Below are 21,779 nucleotides of genomic sequence, written 5' to 3' on the forward strand. Positions count from 1 at the left end.
CAGATCGTACCCGCAGTTCGAGTTCTCAATGGCTTCAACATGGCAAGTGAAATAACTAAAGGTGAAATCATCCTACCAGTAAATGTAGCCGGAACTATTCAAGAAACAAAGTTCCATGTGATCGAGGGCGATATGAGATACAACACATTGCTCGGAAGACATTGGATTCATAACATGAGGGCGGTCCCCTCAACCCTTCACCAAATTCTCAAGTTCCCAACACCGGATGGGGTAAAAACGGTGTATGGGGAACATCATGCTGCCAAAGAAATATTCGCGGTCGACGAAGTACCATCGGTATCGACACTTTCATCGACAAAGGGATCAGAGTCCAAAGGAAAACATGAGGCTAAATGGCAACCACAGCCACGAGCCTCGATTTGGTCGGAGAAGCAGGGAACGGACGAGGACGATGACTACTGGATCTCTCGATCCTTCATAATTCCCGGAGATTCCGACGCCACCAAATCGACAGTTGAAGAGTTGGAGCAAGTCATACTGATCGAGCATCTACCCGATCGAAAAATATACCTGGGTACGGGGTTAACCCCCCGAGCTCAGGGAAAAACTCATTAAATTTCTTATCAATAACATGGATTGTTTTGCTTGGTCCCACCTAGATATGACAGGGATTCAGCCGCAGGTCACTACACATCGATTGAGCTTGGACCCGAAGTTCCGACCGGTAAAATAAAAGAGAAGGCCCCAGTCCGAGGTAAAACATGCATTCATCAAGGACGAGGTAACCAAACTTCTCAAAATAGGATCCATTCAGGAAGTAAAATATCCTAAATGGTTAGAAAACGTAGCTGTAGTCCTTAAAAAGGGAAATAAACATAGAATGTGCGTAGACTATAAAGATTTAAACAAAGCATGTCCTAAAGACTCTTTTCCTCTGTCGAATATCGATCGCATGATCGATGCCACGGCCGACCACGAGATCCTTAGTTTTCTCGATGCCTATTCCGGGTACAATCAAATACAAATGAACCCGGAGGATCAGGAAAATCTTTGTTCATCACTAAGTACGGTACCTATTGTTATAATGTAATGCCATTTGGACTAAAAAATGCTGGTGCCACTTATCAACTCTTAGTAAATCGAATGTTCGAAGTACAAATAGGTAAATTAATGGAGGTTTATATTGATGATATACTAGTTAAGTCCCTGGGAGCAGAGGACCATTTGACATATTTGTAGGAGACCTTCGATATACTAAAGAAATACAACATGAAGCTCAACCCGGAGAAATGTGCATTCGGGGTCGGCTCGGGAAAGTTCCTCGGATTTATGGTATCAAATAGGGGGATAGAAATCAACCCCGATAAGATCAAGGCAATCGAATATATCACAGTCGTGGACAATATTAAGGCCGTACAAAGATTAACAGGGCGCATAGCCACCCTAGACCGATTCATCTTAAGGTCCTTAGATAGAAGTCACAGGTTCTTCTCACTGCTAAAAAAGAAGAATAGTTTTGCATGGACCCCGGAATGCCAATGAGCATTGGAAGAATTAAAGCGGTATCTCTCAAACCCGCCACTGCTTCATACTCCGAAAGCGGACGAGCGACTCTACTTGTACTTAACAGTAGGAAATCGCGGTAAGTGGGGTCCTAGTTCGAGAAGAACAAGGTACGCAATTTCCTATTTACTATGTTAGTCGAACTTTAGGTGAGGTCGAAACCCGTTACCCACACTTAGAAAAATTAGCGCTTGCCCTAATAAGCGCATCTAGGAAATTAAAACCATTTTTTCAGTGTCACCTGATATGTGTGGTGACTACTTATCCCCTTCGCAATATTTTGCATAAGCCCGAACTTTCGGGGTCTCAAAGGGGTGTGGAAACGCATAAGAACTCTTGAATGGAAAGAGATGTAACTATGTTTGGTAAAGAGAATAATCTTATCCTTTGAGAAAAATTAAAAAAATCAGTCATTCACAACCACTGATGAAGGATTCCTCGAAAGGTTCAGTGGATATGATATCGAGTATCGATATCAAGTCTCAAATCTTAGTGGACTTCTTGAACGATTTTTCCCCAGCCCTCGTATCGGAGGTCGAAAAGGAAATATTATTAAAGTTGGGTACATCATCGAGGGTGTGGACCCTCTTCACAGACGACGCTTCGAATGTGAAGGGGTTCGGGCTAGGCATTGTTTTGAAGCCGCCCACGGGTAATACAATTAGACAAGCTATCAAAACTTCCAAGTTAACTAACAATGAGGCCGAGTATGAGGCCATGATTGCAGGTCTCGAACTAGCTAAAGGTTTGGGAGCAGAAGTCATCGAGGCTAAATGTGACTCCCTGCTTGTGGTAAACCAAGTCAATAGAACTTTCGAGGTTCGAGAAGATCGAATGCAGAGATACTTGGACAAATTACAGTTGACTCTACATAGGTTTAAAGAATGGACCTTACAACATGTGCTTTGAGAACAAAGCAGCGAGGCCGATGCCCTTGCAAATTTGGGGTCATTAGTTGAAGACGGCAAAATTAGCTCGGGGACTGTTGTACAACTTTCAATGTCAGTAATCGAAGAAGGCCACACCGAAATCAACTCCACAAGTCTGACCTGGGATTGGAGGAACAAATATATTGAGTACCTAAAGAACGGAAAACTTCCATCGGATCCTAAAGAATCGAGGGCTCTACGTACGAATGCCGCACGATTCACACTGGCCGAAGATGGAACACTATATATAAGGATGTTCGATGGACCATTGGCAATATGTTTGGAACCAGGAGATACCAACTACGTCCTACGAGAAATCCACGAGGGCACCTTGGGAAATCATTCTGGCGCCGAATCATTGGTTCACAAAGTCATCAGAGCATGATACTACTGGGCCGATATGGAAAAAGATACAAAAGAGTTTGTTCGAAAGTGCGACAAATGTCAAATGTATGCGCTGATGATTCACTAGACCGGAGAAAAACTCTACTCGGTCTTATCCCCATGGCCATTCATGAAATGGGGAATGGATATCGTCGGCCCTTTGCCATCGGCCCCAGGTAAAGCTAAATTTATTTTGTTTATGACTGACTATTTCTCTAAGTGGGTTAAAGCACAAGCTTTCGAGAAAATTAGAGAGAAAGAAGTCATAGACTTCATCTGGGACCACATTATATGCCGATTCAAGATGCCTGTCGAGATCGTATGAAACAATGGAAAGTAGTTCATCGGCAGCAAAGTGACGAACAAGACATCATTCAAAATCTGAAGTAAAGATTGAACAATGCTAAGGGAAAATGGAGAGAAATATTGCCCGAAGTCCTTTGGGCATATCGAACAACGTCAAAATCCAGTACAGGGGCAACGCCGTTCTCTTTAGTATATGGCACCGAAACTCTGATCCCGGTTGAAGTCGGGGAACCCAGCGTCAGGTTTCGATATGCAACAAAAGAGTTAAATCACAAGGCTATAAATACAAACCTCAAATTGCTAGATGAAAAATGGGTAGCCGCCCTCGTTCGAATGGCCACACAGAAACATCAGATCGAAAGGTACTACAATCGAAGAGCCAATCTTCGACACTTCAAAATCGGAGACTTGGTTCTAAGGAAGGTCACCCTCAATACTCGAGACCTAAACGAAGGAAAACTTGGCCCGAACTGGGAGGGACCATACCGGGTCCTTGATATCATTGAAAAAGGATCCTATAAACTTGGCATGACAAACGACGAATAATTTCCAAACAATTGGAACATATCACTCCTCAAACGATATTACTGCTAAGGTACGACCTTCTTCATTTTCGTTTATATTTTATATTAGCCATTTGCAGGTGTTTGATCGAAGACATCAAAGGATTCTTCAAACATAAAATTCTTAGGTCTAAAAGCACGCGTTGCACTCTTTTTTCCTTAGACCGGTTTTTATCCCAGATGGGTTTTTCCGGTGAGGTTTTTAACGAGGAAACCATTGTTCATGCTAACTTAGAGCAATTCAACTGTATCTGAGGCTCCTTTATAATCAACCTCAAATACTGGGGGGCATCACCCTCGGATAGTTACAAGAAAAATACTTTGTACCGACAGGGTCTCGATAGGAAAATTTTGTAAGGGTCAAACGGTCGAACGAACCATGCCCATGTAGATTACTCGAGCCCTAATGGCAAACATGTATGCATGTTAATCTATTGAAAAAAGTATTTTTCCTTGCCAGATATTTCATGCCTTAAAGAAAGTTTTACTTTACAATGTCATGCTTGTGATTTATTGTGGAAACTGACTTAAGGGCCGGTCACAACTAAAGTTCGAACAATTGACCCCACACTCGGGGACTGCCATCCAAAAGATCGACATGATCGAATTACTAAAACCTCGAGATCATAAGACCTTAAAAAAGGCAACCCTCGATTTTATAGGCCACGACCACCCCACTTGGGGACTGATACTTTGAACAAATTCGAAGTATAACAGGGGAACAAGCCCAAAAGGCGAATCCCAAGTTAAAGGCTACGACCAAATTAACACGATTCAGAGACGTCCGATTTTCTTTATAAAATAGGCCTTCGAATATTTTCATAAGCCGGTTAAAAAGGCTACCCTCGGCTAATTTACTAAGGGTTTCGATAATATCGACCCTCGAAAACCCTAGTGGGTACAAAGTTGTTCGAACTCTCGAACAAATTCTTTATTTTATGCTAAGGCATTACGAAACAAAAGGTCTCGGTAATATCGATACTTGAAAACCTTAATGGATACGGAACCGTTCGAACTCTCGAGCAAATCCCTTATTTCATGCTAAGGCACAATAGATTTTATATGATTAAAAAACAAACTTTTCAAGCCAAAAAGAGGGAGAAAGCCATTCTTTTTCCTATGGCCGTATCGACCTAATTCAAGAGCCTAAAGGGCCATTTTATTTTTGAGTTCGAGAAATCATCCTCACTCAATTAAAACCTAAGGGTCACCCTTCTCCGAGTTCGAGCAAGTACTCACTCGATTATAAAAACTACACTAGTCCGGCTTCAATCAAATTACCTAAGCCTCGAGCTTATGAACAAAAGTTTCATAAGGCATGAATGAAACAAAATTTTTACAAGGCAGAAAATGAAATAAAGACAAGTCGGAAAGGAAAGAAATATTTATAAATATGAGAATATTTACAAGGTCCGATCAGGATCCTACACAAAAGATCAAAAGTGAAAAATCCTAAGGTTTCTAATTTTCTCCGGGGGAAGCTTCTTCTCCATCGAGGTCCCCCTTGCTCTCGGACCCGCTCTTGCTCTCGGCGTCATCATCATCATCATCGAAGGAGGCCAGCGCTCCAGAATCAGCTTCATACTCCCTAGCCTTTATTATCTCATCGGTAAGATCGAAACCTCGAGCGTGGATCTCCTCGAGGGTTTCCCTTTGAGATTGGCATTTGGTGAGTTTAGCAATCCAATGTGCTCGAGTTTGAGCGGTCTTGGCTGCCTCTCTCGCTTGAACTTGACCGGCTTCAGAATCGGCCCGGTAGACGGCCACGATTGTATCTGCCTCGAATTTTGCATTTTCGGCTTCAGATTTGGCCTTTGCAAGTTCGGAAGCCAACCGAACCTCGAGCTCCTCTATTTTCTTTGCCTGAGCCGAGCTCTTTTCCTTCATGCCTTGAAGCTGGCTTTTGACCGATGATAATTGGGCTCGAGCAGTCTCTTTTTCTGCAGCAAAGCGGTCCATACCTTCTTTCCACCCCAAGGACTCCACCTTTATCATATTGACCTCCTCGCGGAACTGCTCGATCTTCTCGACCTTCTGCTGCAACTGTGAGATTGAAATGTTAGCCACCATTTCCGAATCGAGCCCATGAGCTATTAAGATTTTCATTACTTGCTCGATTAGGTCGGTCTGATCTTGGTGAGCCTTGGCCAACTCAGCTCGGAGGTCTTTGGTCTCCTCTTCTTTTTGCCCACAGAGAAGTCTAAGGTCATTTCTCTCCTCCATGAGCCCTCGGAGGTCGGCCTCATACCGACTCATCTCAGCTCGAGACCGAGAAAATACTTCTCGATGAAGCACTGAGGCCTACGCAGAAAGAAGAAAAGAAGTTCGATAGGAAGAGAAAAATGAACACAAGGGTAATACCAACAAGGGGAGTTAAGGCTTACCCGATTCAGAGCTTGCTGCGCCTCGTTGAAAAGGCTCGATGCCTCGCCCGAGTCCTTCCTCGAGACCTCCAAGTCGCTCAATCCAGTAGCATCTTTGACCCCAGTAAAATAATCACGGAAGGGGTCCTCCCTTTCGTAGGCTCCTTCGATGGAGAGGGTCTTCAAGGCTCGAGCCTCTTGAATCATCTCCTCGGAAAACGAGGGGAGTAGCGGGGAGCCTCCAATTTCTATTGCCCAAGTGGATTACTTGGGGAGTTCTCTCCATATTAGGGGGCCTCTAGATCAGCCCCTGCATTCGTACCCATCGTTGGCTCATTATGGTGGGAGGCATCTTCAATACTCGATGACTCGGGGACTTCGCCCATGTCTCTTCCCAAGACCCCTCATCTCGAGATGGAGTCTCTGCAGCCTTCACTGATTCAGTGGCCTTTGGGGCCTGTGCTCATTTTCACTCGGGCCACCAACCCGAAGTCGTCTTCTTCCTCTTCTTCATCTTCCTCTCTTAGACGCCGAACAAAGTCTTCGGTCAGAAGGATGATGTTCTTCTTCGGCTTACGGGCCTTCTTCTTTTTAGGTTCTGGATCCTCGAAGGTTGAGGTCGTTTTCCTCTTTTTGTCCTTTGCCGGTATCGGTACCGGGATCGATGTCTTCTTCTCACCAGATAAGGGCCTCATGACAGCATCTTTGCCAAGGCCTGAATGTAAGGAAATTATGTAAGAAATGCTTTAACAAAATCATCAAAGACGTGGAAAAGGGGCTTACCATGAGTTTTGGCCTCCCATCGGCCCTTTGATAAATAGCGCCATGAGCGCTCGGCATACGAAGAGGTTGAGGCCAGGTCCCGAACCCAGTTCTTGAGGTTAGGAATTGCACTAGGCATCCAAGCGACCACCACATCACGGAAAAGGATATCGATGAGAAGAAGCAAATGAGTTAAACAATAAATATGAGCTAACAGTAGGATTGTACTTACGCTTCATATTCCATTTCTCGAGAAATGGTATCTTCTTGTCCGGGATTAGGTCGGAAGTCCTCCCTCGAACAAACCGGCCCATCCAGCCTCAGTCCTTATCCTCGTCTATACTCGAGAACAATATTTTGGTAGCCCGGCATTGGAGTTTTATTAAACCGCCTCGATAAAGGCGGGGGCTGTACAACTTGATAAGGTGGTCGAGGGTGAAAGATATCCCCTCAACTTTGCTCACGAAGAATCAGAGAAAAATAATAATTCTCCAAAAGGAAGGATGAATTTGGCCTAGGGTTATTTGATATTGACGGCAAAAATCAATTACGGCGGGTCGAGGGGGCCCAACGTGAAAGGGTAAGTGTAAACACTTAGAAACCCTTCCACATGGGTGGTGATGTCCTCTTCGGGGGTCGGAATCACCACTTCTTTGCCCTCATAGTTGCAGTCTTTCTTTACCTGCTTAAGGTATCCCTCAGTTATCGAGCATATATACCTCGATACTGGTTTGCATCGACCGGGAATCGACGAGGCTTTATCGGTCTTAAAGTCAGAAGTGAGGACGCACCCCCGGAAACACACTCCTCAGGGCGCGGCTCCACCGGTATTTTGTCGCCGGCCGGCCGCGATTAAGAAGCGTTTTTCTTCTGAGGAACACTTTTTGACGTTTTCACCATTTGGATTTGAAGCTAAAAATTGATGGAGATGATAAGATTTGGTGTTCTAAGAAGAGGTTAGCAGTGAAAATCGTAGATTTAAAGATGAAGAACTTAGAAGATGTAAAAAACTTTGGAGATTAGAAATTTGAAAGTAAAAGTTCGAAATGATGAAGAGAAGAGCTATTTATAGATTTCACAACGACAGTTCAAAATTGGCGGTGGCCGACCATCGACTGACGCACATTTAATTCCTTGATAACTGTACAGACGGGACGTTTTGGTCACTTCCGTCGCTTACGTCACGAGGATGACGTCATGACAGGTCGAGGTAGAAAAATCGAAGACTCAATTCGTTTCTTGTCTTTATACTCCATAAAATAAAGGGACTATCTGTATACGGTTAAAATCGGGCCCACTCGATTTTACTATTTGACCGAGACCGGGAGATTGCATCGAATAATGGAACAGATTAAATCACGAGGACAAGGAACCGAGTTCAGAACCGATGTACCTGTCGAGATCGAGGCTAGTAGCGATCGAAGCCAAATGAAACAGACATCAAGCAAGATCGAAGATAGCATAGTAACAGAAAAGCGAGATATCTGTGACTGGTCGAGGATCACGACGTAAATCTCGGTAACTGGTTGAGGATCATGGCGTAAATCTCAGAACGGATTAAATCAGAAACGGTTAATTAGCTAATCATGGAATTTTCTTTTGTAATTTGAATTATACCATAAGTAGAATTCCTCTACTATATAAAGGAGGATTCTAATCATTTTGTAGCACACGGTTGATAGATAAAAAAGATAATATAATTCTATTTCTCGTTTATACTATTGTTCATCAGCTTGTTATACTTCATTTGTTCTTGCATCAACCAGTTCGAGAGTATCCAAACTCGAGGACTGAACTCCATTCTAACACTGGTTTGCTTTATTTTATTGTTAGTTTCTATTACTCATCCTTATATTTATCAATTGGTATTAGCTGAAATCACGTGTCCTTAAAACCGCATTATAAGTTTAATTGTTATCCAATTTTAAGGTTAAACAATTTTGTAGGTAAATTCCAGCGGTAAATACAGTATATACAATGTATGAAGTCATATATAGTGATACAGTGGTTCAGTGCATAGTGTATTGTGTGCGTCGATACAACCATTTAGAGATAATAAATACAAGTAATACAAGCTGGTAACAATTGAACAATAATTACGAATGATAATTAGACAAACTATAATTACATATGATAATTAGGCTCTAAACTATATTACTTTATAAAAGTTCATTATTTTATCATGTGTTTGTTGAATTTTCAAATCCGAAATCAGTAATCTCCGGCCTTAAGTTTGGTGTAAGCAAATAGTATGTTTTTAAATAAAACGGGCCTTGTCTTTCAATAAAGAAAAAGCCCAACTTAATCTAATCCCAAACTGAGACAACATAATTGGACTTCATTTAGAGGCCTTTCTACATGGGATTAGCCAATTGATCCTTAGTAGTGAACTTCTCAGAGAAACCCGTGCTATGCACGAGCCCAACATGACTAATATATATAAATAAGTTATTTTAGCAGCATATGCAAAAGGTATCTGAAACTATTTTCTCCAATACATATGATGGAGATCTTTGAGGATAAGAAGAGTTCGAATTTTTTTCTCCTGTGGTAGAGTAACCTGCAAATATAAGGTTTCAAATGCCAAAGGATATAAAATTTGCTTGTTTGGATAAATGTAAAAGATAAAGTAGCATCACGAAAAGAATTCCCAGTTGAAACATCACTTAGACTGAAAAACTAAGTCAACATATATAACTGAGATTGTTCTCATCATCTTCTCAAACCAACGCAATCTTTATGAATTATCTCCTTGTCCTATTCTTTCTTTCAATGTGGCTCCACCTTTTCCATGCTTTAGTTTTGCAGCAACACATCTCTTTACTATAACATTCCTATGCAGTCTATTACTATGTTGCTCTTCAAACTTGTAATGCATTGTCTAAAAATTTCCAAATACCTGGTGCACCAAATATATCCTGTTAAACTCATGTGTAGCTTTGTCGAACTTCCTCTTTGTTATGATTTTCATAGAAATAGTACAATAAGATCGTTCTGTTTTCACCTAGGCAATGTCAAATAAGATAACATATCATCAAATGAGTCCTGCAAGTTCTCTTTCTGATAAAGGCATATCAAATACACAAGAGTATCATGTCCCTTAAAATTAAGCACCTTTTTACTAATTACATTCCCACACTTTTCAAAAAATGTATATTAAATTTTTTTAGGGAAGGTTCACAGTGATAGGGACTATAGATTCCAGCAGGAGCAGCTTAGATGTAAGTATCGTTATTCTATATGATAACACAAAACTGTTAGTTTGGGTAAACAAAATACCAAGTCATTTTTTAAGAATTTAAATTTATTAATAGATTCGAGTGTGCCAGTCATTCACACCCTTGACACGGGCATCAACTTTCAAACACAACATATGCCACATTGCAGGTAAAACTCACTACTAAAAAACAGTATAATTTCGTCCGCTATTTCCGACCTAAATTGGTCGAAAATTGATAATTTTCGACCGAATTCCGACCGATTTTAATTGGTCGGGAAAACGATGGTCGCAAACGTGTACCGACCGAAATTGGTCGGAAATTTCCGACCGAATTCGGTCGAAAACATCAACGCGTTGACTCACTATCAAACTTTAATTTCCGACCGAAATCGGTCGAAAACAATTAAATATATATATATTTTAATTTTCAAATTTCCGACTAAAATCGGTCGAAAACTATTAATTTTTTATTTTATTTTATTTTCAAATTTTCGACCGAAATCGGTCGGAAACTATTAATTTTTTAATTTTTTATTTTCCGACCAAATTCGGTCGGAAATTTTTTAAAAAAATAATTGTATTTAATTAAATAATTAGTTGTAAATTGTAATAAATTGTTAATTTATTTTAAAAAATAAATATAAATTCATAATTTCCGACCGAATTCGGTCGGAAATTTCCATAAACTGGAGAATTTATTTGAAATTGCCGACCGAATTCGGTCGGAAATTATGAATTTCTGGGCAAAAAAAATTAATTTCCGACCGAATTCGGTCGGATATCTGGGTAAAACCTGGACATAAAATACCTATTTTTGTGCTACACCACCTACCAATTACAACCAATATCCATCCTATAATGGCAGCATTACATTGCTGCCATTCAACCATAATTAATCAACAACAATGAATATACTAATAACAACAATAACAACAATTAACTAACAAAAACTATTAACTAACACTAACAACCATTATCTAACAACAACTACTAAAATGTTTAATAACAAAATAACAATATAATCATCATTCAAAATTACTCTCAACTAAATATTGACAAGTTCAATACTTTGTTTAGCAATACACACCATTCAATGAGTTTTTTTTATCTAGCATCATCTCTATCTTCACTCCTAGAACCTTCATCATCGGCACATGGGGAAGGATCACGAGACCGGGGAATGAAAAAAGCACCACTAGCAAGAAGATTGGCCAGCTGACCTTGAAGGAGATTAAATTGTTCGTCCCTTCTTTCTAGTTGAACTTGAAGGGTACCAAATTGTTCATCTCTCATTTTTTCTCTAGCCTTTGTCTCTTCTAGCTCTGCTGTCAGCTTCGCGATCTTATGTTCCATAGACGATATAGTCGACCTATCAATCGCCTCGCCTTGGGCGGAAGTCCCTATACCTTGCAATCCAGCCTTGTAGCGCCGAAATGATTTATCTGGAAGGCCGTATGCTATCCCCTTTTTAGGACCATCGACAACATCCAACCATATCCTCTGCGCTTCTTCGTCTAAAATGGGCGGGCGGTCGCCTTGCTCATTCGGTGGCAAGCTCTGAGTGTACTCCTCCAAATTAATCTTGTAGCGACCCTTTATTTAGAAGATAGAAAATTACTAACTATATAATATTATAAACATTTATACTAGTTATGAAACTTACATGTGTAGTCTCTGCCCGGTTCTCGACCCATCTAGTTGGATCTGTCGGTGCCTTCTTCTTCCGGATGTGAGTCACCATGAAGAACTCATCATGACTCATCTTCCTCCCATATTTTTTTTCCTACAAATATAATAAAACGTGTTAACAAAAGTAACATATATAAATATAGTTTGATAAAAATAGACCGAAATATTTTAAGGAATTACCATTTGTCTCCTCGTATCCCCCATGCTCCTTGAACCCAGACAATGCAAGGAGCCACCCTTCTCAGATGCTCGGGCCTTCTTTCCCAGTTCACTCTGCTTCTCGAATTTCTCGGTGGCCCAATACCTTTGAAGATCCACCCATACATCCGGTAGAACCCATGAAGGCTTCTTTCTAACCTTTCGAGCGGAGCTAAAGGAATCAGAGAGTCTCTTACGGTATTTGTACTCCCAATTTTTATAAATTTCACGGTTATACCGGTCCTCCCAGGCACACTTAGTCTGCAAATAAAGTATATAATTTTAGATGAAAATATTGTTAATATAATGCTTAAATAGATAAGAATTGTATTAAAACCTTAAATTGGTTGAACATTTGTTGCACAAGATCCTCTGGAAAGTCACTCCAAGTTGGATAGGGTGCATTATACAACCCGCCAAGAATATCAGTGATTATCTTTGTAACCTGATGATTAGGAATGAACCTGCAACATAGAAATTACATTAAATAAACAAGAGTAGCTATTATAATTCAGCAAAAATAAAGAAGTAAAAAGTAAATCTTACCCATTACCCTCAGGCCTGATGATGATCCTATGATAACGATCATAACGCACATCATCTGGATCATCATTCTCCGATGAATCTGAAGTGTGCGCAGAAGGGGGGGCATCTGGCTCAGTGCTACTATTCCAAAGACCGAGTCTATAAATTCTAGGAGACGAACTCCGTGGAGAGGGAGACAGGGTCCTTGATGAAGATGGTTGTGATCCACACCCCTGCATCGATCTAGACCCCTGTTGCGATCTAGACCACTGTTGCGATCCGGCTGGCTGAAATCTACATGGATGCGATCCGGCTGGAGATGAAGCAAATGGAGTAGATGACGGGCGTACCATATGGATCTGTGACTGGTGACTCGATGCACCCATGTTAGTACTGGTAGGATCATGAGGAGGAAGCGGGGTATAGCCCTGTGGCAGAGAATGGTGATAATACTGCTGGGCGGGCGAATGATGGGTAGTATGATGAGTAGATGGATGTGGTGGAATAGATTTGTGGCTAGAAGATTGCTTCTGGCCATCAGCAACATAGGGATGCAAGTGTGGAGTGGAAGGAAGCGTGGGTGTAGCACCATTATCATGATCAATAGGCCTTTTATCATTTCTAGACCTACCTCGACCCCTACCGGCCATCTGCATAAATTAAAGAACATGTTAGAATTGAGAATATAAATCTATATAAGTTGAGAGCGCTTGAAAAAACTAACATGCTAGTCGTCTTCGTCGACGTATCCTTCCTCGTCTGAAAATCCTTCCTCTTCACTTATTTCATCCTCATTTTCTATGATTGTTATTTCCTCCATATCAACTTCTTCTAATATGCGTTGAGGGTGCTCCAAGTAATTTTTTAACTGATCATCCACCATTTGGTTAACACTTGAGGTATCGTTTTGGTAAGCAACATCTAGCACATTCTCAACTTCCACCCTACCAACAGGCTTTGTTTTTATTACAACCAACCAATCAGCCTTATCCCTCCGCAATGGATATGGAGCATAGTACACTTGCCTAACTCTTTCTGCAATTATAAAAGGATCATAGTGATCATACTCCCTCTTTTTATTAACCTCAATTATGTTGTACTGCGGGTGTACATTTGTACCTCTTCTAGGTGTTGGGTCAAACCACTTGCATCGAAAAAGTATGATCTTCTTATTTGGCCAGCCTGAATATGACAATTCTAGAATCTCTTATTTAGCAAGCTAACATATTCCAAATACATATTCTTGAAGAGAGTGAAAATAGCTTAGTGGATAACAAGTAGGATTTCTAACTTCCTATATATGTTGTCAACTGTTAGTTATCATACAAAAAATTAATACTCATCAAATTTTAATAGAAATTACTAAAACATATACTAGTCATTATTTTATTATCAAATACATCGAGAGATTATCAGTTTTCCTCATCAAAAATAGAACTTTCTGAATATATGAGCTGCCAAACAATTTATTTTCCACACAAATCAACCCAAACAAAATTACAAAAAAATAAATACCCATCAAATATTTTAAAAATACACTATCATGTTCAAACATCTATATCATTTTCTCTATGCTCAAACACCTTGACAATTAATTGATATTATATTAGCTGGGATAGCAAACAATATTCTACTTACTTTAGGAGTAGAATAGCCAAGTTTTGGGTTGAATCCTAACTGTGACTCAATATCAACGTGGCGGCGGTGGGCGGAGGGAGTCAAATCTGGCGAGGGTGGTCTGAGAAACCTTTCAAAAATAGCCATAATAAGATACATAGAGATGAGAATAGCAGTAGCAACAAAACCAAAAGAAACAACATTCACAACACTCACCCAAAAACGACCTCAAACCATCCCCAAAAAGAAAACTTACCGGAGATGGAGAGGAGTCAGAGTGCCGACCGCTTGGATTGCCGACGACAATGGCCGCTTGGATTGCCGACGATAATGGCCCCTTGGGTTGAGTGCCGACGACGCTGGTGATGATGGGATTTGCTGAGAAAGAGAAAGATAAAGAGAAAGGTCAAAAAGAAAGAGAAAGGTCAAAGAGAAAGAGAAAGGCGTAAGTGAGGCAGAGAAAGAGTAAAGAAAAGTTAGGCTTTTGCTGAGGCATGTTTATTGATAGAAACAAAATAATCTAGATAATGACCCATAATTTTGGTGAGAAAGACGTATTTATTTAGAATCTACCATGTAATAATATAAACCAAAATTAATGATACTAGCTAATTAATTATTAATATTAATTAACTATGCAACTAATATATTTCTACTTACTTTAGTTATCAATTTAAGATAATTAAATAATCACTAATATTTTTCATGTATACCATTAATAAACTTTTACTTAGTGTATAATTAATAATGTATAGGCTAGTAAATCACTAAAATTACTTAAGGATATGTCCTTAGTGCGTACACTTCTACTTAGTATAATTATCAATATCTATAAGCTAATTGTAACTATTACACTTTTATACTTAAAGTAATTATCAATTAATTGCATAATATAGTATAGTATAGTATATATATATATTTTTCATGTATACCATTAATAAACTTTTACTTAGTGTATAATTAATAATGTATAGGCTAGTAAATCACTAAAATTACTTAAGGATATGTCCTTAGTGCGTACACTTCTACTTAGTATAATTATCAATATCTATAAGCTAATTGTAACTATTACACTTTTATACTTAAAGTAATTATCAATTAATTGCATAATATAGTATAGTATAGTATATATATATATATATATATATATATATATATATATATATATATATATATATATGAGAGAGAGAGAGATGTATATATAGTATAGTATAATATACATACTAAGTGTGTAGTATATTAGCTATATTCGATATAACATTAGCTATATTAAGATGTCTATATATATACTATATATACATCCCATATATATATATATATATATATATATACTAAGTGTATAGTATATAAGCTATATTCGATATAACATTAGCTATATTTCGGATTTTATAAGTTTCACTGGATTCCGAGACATGGGCTCCACGAGTGATTTTTGAACTAATTTCGGATTTTATTGAAAGATGTAATATTTTCTTAAGAAATTGATTCCTATAATTTTGTTTGACTGTATCGAATTAATTATGACTAGATACGAGTCGATCGGAGTCGGAAAATCGAGGAAAAGGCATACTACTTGGTTAAATTGGAGCAAATCGAGGTAAGTGACTTGTCTAACCTTGTGTGGGGAAAAGTTTTCCTAGGATTGGTATTGAAGTGATAAATTATAATGTGTTGAAAGTCGTGTACACGAGATGACGAGTGTGTACACGGGCTAAATGTGAAAGATTATATTTTTAAATTGTGTTGATCACTGTTGGGCATTAATAAAACTATTTTATTCGGATATATTCTTCATCATTGATTTAATGTTTTAAAGTTGCTTGACTTTTTCCTGCTAATTGTTTTACATGTTTAGTTGAAACTTGGTTTCTTTTATTCTGTGCATTATTTGAAGTTGATTTTTTTTAAATTAAATATTATCAATATGAAGTATTTGACATTTTTAAATTTGGTATTGAAGCAACGTATTAAAGATTTTGAAATATTATTTTGCTGAATTATTTATTCCTGAATATTTTTGTAAGATTTTTGTACTCATTGTGATGGAGTCGTGAGCTCTTTAGTGTGGAAAAATATTATTGATGATTTATGTTGGCATGAGTCGTGAGCTCTTTATTGTGGAAAAATATTGTTGTTGAAATATTTTGGCAAGTTAATTATTATTTTTTTAGTAGGGCCTGACGTGACCTCGTCACTACTCTATCGAGGTTAGGCTTGACACTTACTGGGTACCACTATTGTGTACTCATACTACGCTTCTGCACATCTTTTTGCTTCCTTATTTTCTTTAAACCTTGATATATATAGAGACATTGAGGATAAATTTTTAGAAGCTTATGACTTATTTCTACCGGATTTTGGGAGTTGAAATTGTTTGAATTGTAATTTATTTATTTCAGATTTAAATTTTTATTCCGCATTGATAGACTTACCTAGTCTTAGAGACTAGTGCCATCACGACATCCTACGGAGAAAATTTGGGGTCGTGACATATATATTAAGTGTATAGTATATAAGCTATATTCGATATAACATTAGCTATATTAAGATGTCTCTCTCTCTCTCTCTATATATATATATATATATATAATTATTTCAAACTTTCCGACCGATTTCGGTCGGAAATTTGGAAATATTTTAATAAATAATTATTTTTGTACATTATATACACGTATGACCAAATATTTGACCAATTTCCGACCGAAATCGGTCGGAAAGTTGGAAAACTTTTAATAAATAATTATTTTTGTACATTATATACAAGTATGACCAAATATTTGACCTATTTTTGACCGGAAATTTGCAAAACTTTTAATAAATAATTATTTTTGTACATTATATACACGCATGACCAAATATTTGACCAATTTCCGACCGAAATCGGTCGGAAAGTTGGAAAATCTTTAATAAATACCAAATATTTGACCAATTTCCGACCGAAATCGTCGGAAATTTGGAAAACTTTTAATAAATAATTATTTTTGTACATTTTATACAATTATGACTTAATATTTGACCCATTTCCGACCGAATTCGGTCGGAAATTTGGAAAAGTTTTAATAAATAATTATTTTTGTACATTATATACAAGTATGACCAAATATTTGACCAATTTCCGACCGAAATCGGTCGGAATAGTTTTTTTTTTTGTCAAAATTTTTTTGTTGACTTTTGCGACCAAATACTCTTATTTCCGACCGATTTCGGTCGGGTTTGTTTCCGACCGATTTCGGTCGAAAAGTCTTAAACGGAAATCACCTGATTTCTAGTAGTGACTGTTGCAGTTCACATTGCAAGTAAACTTTTGCTGTAGAGATGATTTTTTAAAAAGATTTAAAACTGTGAGAACTCTGTTACTTTAAGAAATAGTACATATTTTAAGAGGTTATCAAGAAGTTGGTGTTACATTCATAAAAATGCATTTCCCGAGTTCAAAACAGACTTGGAGTTGTTGATCTCTGTAGCACTTCAAAAGGAAATTATCTAGTCATTAATCTTAGTTATTGTATATCTTAGAATAGTATTTGATTAATATTATGATATGCATATTCTGAAATACAAAAAGAAAGAAATCTGGTAAGATACTTCAAATAAAGTAACACATTGCTATTTTCGTACAATTGTGAATGTGAAGTGAGTTCAGACAATGCTCAACATATAGCAAGAGATATATCGCTACCTATACATACACACACTTATCATTTATAGATGTAGGTTGCTCAATTTCTGGAGTATGTGCCTGCTTCACCAGCAATCTAGAATAATGAACACTTGACGACACCTCAGTCAACTATTTAATTGCATGTGGATCCATTATAAATTTTAAACTATGCATTTAAATTACCAGCAATCAGGAGACATACTATTTTAAAAAAAAAAGATAAATAAGAATATTATAAGATTATCATCTAAGAGGTCAATGATATAGATTAAAATCTCATTTCAAATTTAACACATAATTGAAAAGGTTCGCAAGCTTGACATGAGTGCTCACTGATAAAAAATCTGAAAGAAGAGGATAAAGGAGTTTAGTTATGGGTGCTTACTCAATATTTATCTAAATATTTTTACAAATACCTATACAAATTTACTACATCTTGTTAAAGATAATGGGTGCTTGAGCACCTAAAAATAACATGTAGATCCGCCACTGATTACAGTAGTATTTATCCTAGTAAATACCTTATCCTTTTATATATGTTTGAATTATGCGTACATGTAAAGTAGAGGGAAAAATAAGCCTCAAGGAGAGAACTTTTTGGGCTTTCTAAATGACATTGAGTTTTCCATTATACATCTATGACACATATATCAACAGTAGTAAAACTAATTAGTGGAATCATGCACTCCTTTCCTAAACAAAACACACCAAATTCTTTACAGGCATCTAGGATAAACAAAAGTGACAATATCAAGGTTCAGACAGTCCTCCGTATGAATGTAGATTAACCTAGTTACCTCTTTACAAGCCCTTTTCAGAATATCCATATATAATTGACATCCATGAGCCAAGATCCTCAGAAAGCATCTTATCAAACATCAGCAGAGCGATCTCCATTATCCCTGTTGTTCAATAACCTGAGTTCATTAAAACTTTAACCTTAAAAGCACAGTAATTTAATCTATAATTAGATTCATTAAATAAGCTACAATATTGACACAAGAAATGAATCCAATAGGTAATAATAAATATATTTTTCTTATTATGTAGAAGATATTATTTTTTATCCTCACATAAATCATAATATTATTATGCTTCTTGGATCTTTTTCAAAGACAAGATGATATTGAGGGTGTTAACACAACGAGCAACAACTTAAGTTGGATACATGTCCCTATGTAATTTTTTGACGCTCAATAAAGGTAGAACAACGAAGTAGAAACACACAATGTCATTTATTTGGACAGTCTTAAGCTATCAACTTTCATGGCTACCTTATCCGAGGAAAGCTCAAATCTTCTAATGCATTTGCAACTAAGATAGCACCCTCATCTTTCAATTCAATCTCAGCAAAGTTTGAAATAATAAAGTTAGAGCAGTAAAAGAAAGGGGAGAAGGAACTGGACTGATAATATCTATGAAATCTTAGACATATGCAAATCAGTGATAAACTAGAACATGTATGTATAAAATGGGTAAGAAAAAAGGAAATATAAAAAAAAAAAATCATAAGTACACAAGAAGAAGACACGAACAAAACATGACAAAAGTAGAAATTAAATCAACACCCAATTTCAGTCCCAAAAAAAAATTGAATGAAGCATGTTAGGTTGTCATCTTGGAACCATTTTCTTATAAATGAAATAGCAATGTGTCTGAAATTCGTAAGTACAATCCACTTTTTTATATATAAGTAAGAAATAGCAATTAACGAAAATCATGACAATCGATATGAAAATGAAAATAAACCAAAAAAAAAAAGGTTCTTAAAGTTTTCTCAGGAAGAAAGAAGTTTATTTATTACCTCTCAATGTGAGCCGCTCACAGATCACTATAAAAGTAGTTTCTTTGCATCCTTCACCCGTTTATTCCTCTTGCGCTCCAAAAAATCATATTTGCTATTTAGTTGCTTGGTTACATTGAATTTTTAAAACCCCAATTTCAAATCTTAGGTTAAAATCTAAAATTTTTATTAAAGTAAAAGAAATTACTCACGTGCAACACTTCAAAAATCAAAAAGAAAATAACAGCAAAATGAAGAAGAGGAAAAAACGAGAGAAGAAGAACATAGCATTTTTTGTAGAAGAAGAAGGAGGAATAACAAAATGGCTGCTAGTGAAGTGGAAATTGTAAAATGGAAAATGGAAGTGGAAGATAAAAATACAAAGAGCAACACGTGTCATGAAAATGAGGAGAATGAAATGGTTGATATTGAAAAGTAAAATACAAAAGTGCCCATGACAAACAATTGTAATTACCATTTTATGAGTGTTCGTCCATTTTTAACTCTCACTTCTATATAATGGTAAACAAGAAAAACATATATGATCAGAACAAAAGCTGCCTTAATGCTAAATAATGATTAAAAATATACCGGAGAAAAAAGGTTAGAAACGTACCAGCAAGCATGTGATTGAGAAGGACAAACCCGGACAGAACAATGAAGAGAGTTTTTGTGATTTCAAACCAAAGAAAATAAAGAATTTGTGAAGGAGTAGAAAAATAATAATGGAAAATAGGGGTAGGCATAGTTTGGGCAAACCCGAAACCCAAACCAAAGATCGAATTTTTTGAATTTTTAGTTTGGATTTTCAGATTACAGATTGGATTTTAGATTTAATTTTTAAAATTTTTGAATTTTGGATTGAATATTGGATTTGGTACTTCAGATTTTTAGATATCCGAAAATTCATTTTTTTGGTACTTTATATTTAATATATTATCCATATGCCAATAGTAATAAGTTCAATACCCTACCCATTAGATATTATCTCATATATTCAATATTAATTACTTAGTTATTGTTAGAATACTTTCTATTTGGACATGATTTTACTATTGTTACTTCTTATCGGCCGTATTAATATCTTTGTTGCATTTTCTTGATAATAATTTCATTATTTGAATACTTTATTTGGATGATTGAGGTGGGAATGAGTAACTTTTCAGGTAATTTAACATTAGTAAGTCATTTGGATATTCATTTTTTATAAAAAGAAGAAACATCTCAAGTTATAAGCTAAAAACTGAAAATCCAACCTATCCTAACTGATTAATCCGAAACCGAACTTAAGAAATTCGATCCAAACCGAACTTATTTGGATTGGATTTGAATTGTCATTTTTTCAATTTGAAAATTAAAAAGCCAAACCGAAATTTTTAAATCCAATCCAAACTGCTCGAACGCCCACCTCTAGTGGAATACACATATCGCACAAAAATACAAAAAACTGTCATGTTTCATAAAATGAGTATGATGAAAGTTTGTGAAATCTCTCTCTCTCTCTCTCTCTCTCTCTCTCTCTCTATATATATATATATATATATATATATATATAGGAGTAAAGTTACCATATATAATTAGCATTATGGTTAAACCAAGTGGCAAACTAATAAATGTCAATAGTATATGGTAACACTGTCACAACCTCAAATTCCCTCTATAGGATGTCGTGATGGCATCTTGTCTCGAAGACTAGGTAAGCCTATCAATGCGGACTAAAAATAGAAATCTGAAACTTTAAATAATTGCAACTTTCCAAAACCTGGTAGAAATAAATCACAAACTTCTAAGAATTTATTCTCTATGTCTCTATACATCAGAGTCTAAAGCAAATAAGGAAGACAACATAGTAAGATAGAAGGGGACTCCAGAGTCTGCGGACGCTGGCAGATATACCTCGAAATCTTCTCGTACATCTAGTTTACTGATGCCTGGTCTGATAAGGTGTACCTGGATCTGCACAAAAAGATGTGCAGAAGCGTAGTATGAGTACACCACGGCGGTACCTAGTAAGTGCCAAGCCTAACCTCAGTAGAGTAGTGATTAGGTCAGGTCAGACCCTACTGAAAAATAATAATAGCATGGTAAAATGTTAACAATAAAATAAAATAAATGACAATAGAAATGAATCAAGTAGAGGGTTGCCATTAAAGTAATGGCAATTAATATCTCGTGGAAACAAATAAAATTTCCTTTCAACTTTAAGAAAATCACAACAAATAATCAAAGGCAACTGCGGCCATAAATCAATATCA

General features: G+C 37.0%; 1 protein-coding gene across 3 annotated transcripts; it reads right to left on the reverse strand.

Annotated features, from left to right (window-relative positions):
* Nucleotides 1-10,994: 10,994 nt before the first annotated feature.
* On the reverse strand, nt 10,995-19,849 carry LOC117277775 (uncharacterized). 3 transcript variants are annotated; one of them, XM_070182865.1, is made up of 9 exons: nt 19,546-19,849; nt 18,539-18,643; nt 14,337-14,458; nt 14,102-14,210; nt 12,485-13,113; nt 12,276-12,402; nt 11,921-12,199; nt 11,715-11,834; nt 10,995-11,644 (listed from the first exon to the last, which is right to left on the reverse strand). In XM_070182865.1, the coding sequence occupies exons 2-9, from the start codon at nt 18,566-18,568 to the stop codon at nt 11,156-11,158; spliced, it is 1,905 nt and encodes a 634-aa protein (XP_070038966.1). In that variant the 5' UTR covers nt 18,569-18,643; nt 19,546-19,849; the 3' UTR covers nt 10,995-11,155. The 3 variants fall into 3 exon arrangements, with proteins under 3 accessions (XP_070038966.1, XP_070038965.1, XP_070038967.1); XM_070182864.1 differs by having other exon boundaries at nt 18,539-18,658; nt 19,546-19,835; XM_070182866.1 differs by lacking the exons at nt 14,337-14,458; nt 18,539-18,643; nt 19,546-19,849 and adding an exon at nt 13,188-13,645 and having other exon boundaries at nt 14,102-14,182.
* Between the last annotated feature and the right edge of the window lie 1,930 nt (nt 19,850-21,779).

Source organism: Nicotiana tomentosiformis, chromosome 8 (assembly GCF_000390325.3).
Source record: "Nicotiana tomentosiformis chromosome 8, ASM39032v3, whole genome shotgun sequence".
In the NCBI taxonomy this organism is placed as follows: Eukaryota; Viridiplantae; Streptophyta; class Magnoliopsida; order Solanales; family Solanaceae; genus Nicotiana; species Nicotiana tomentosiformis.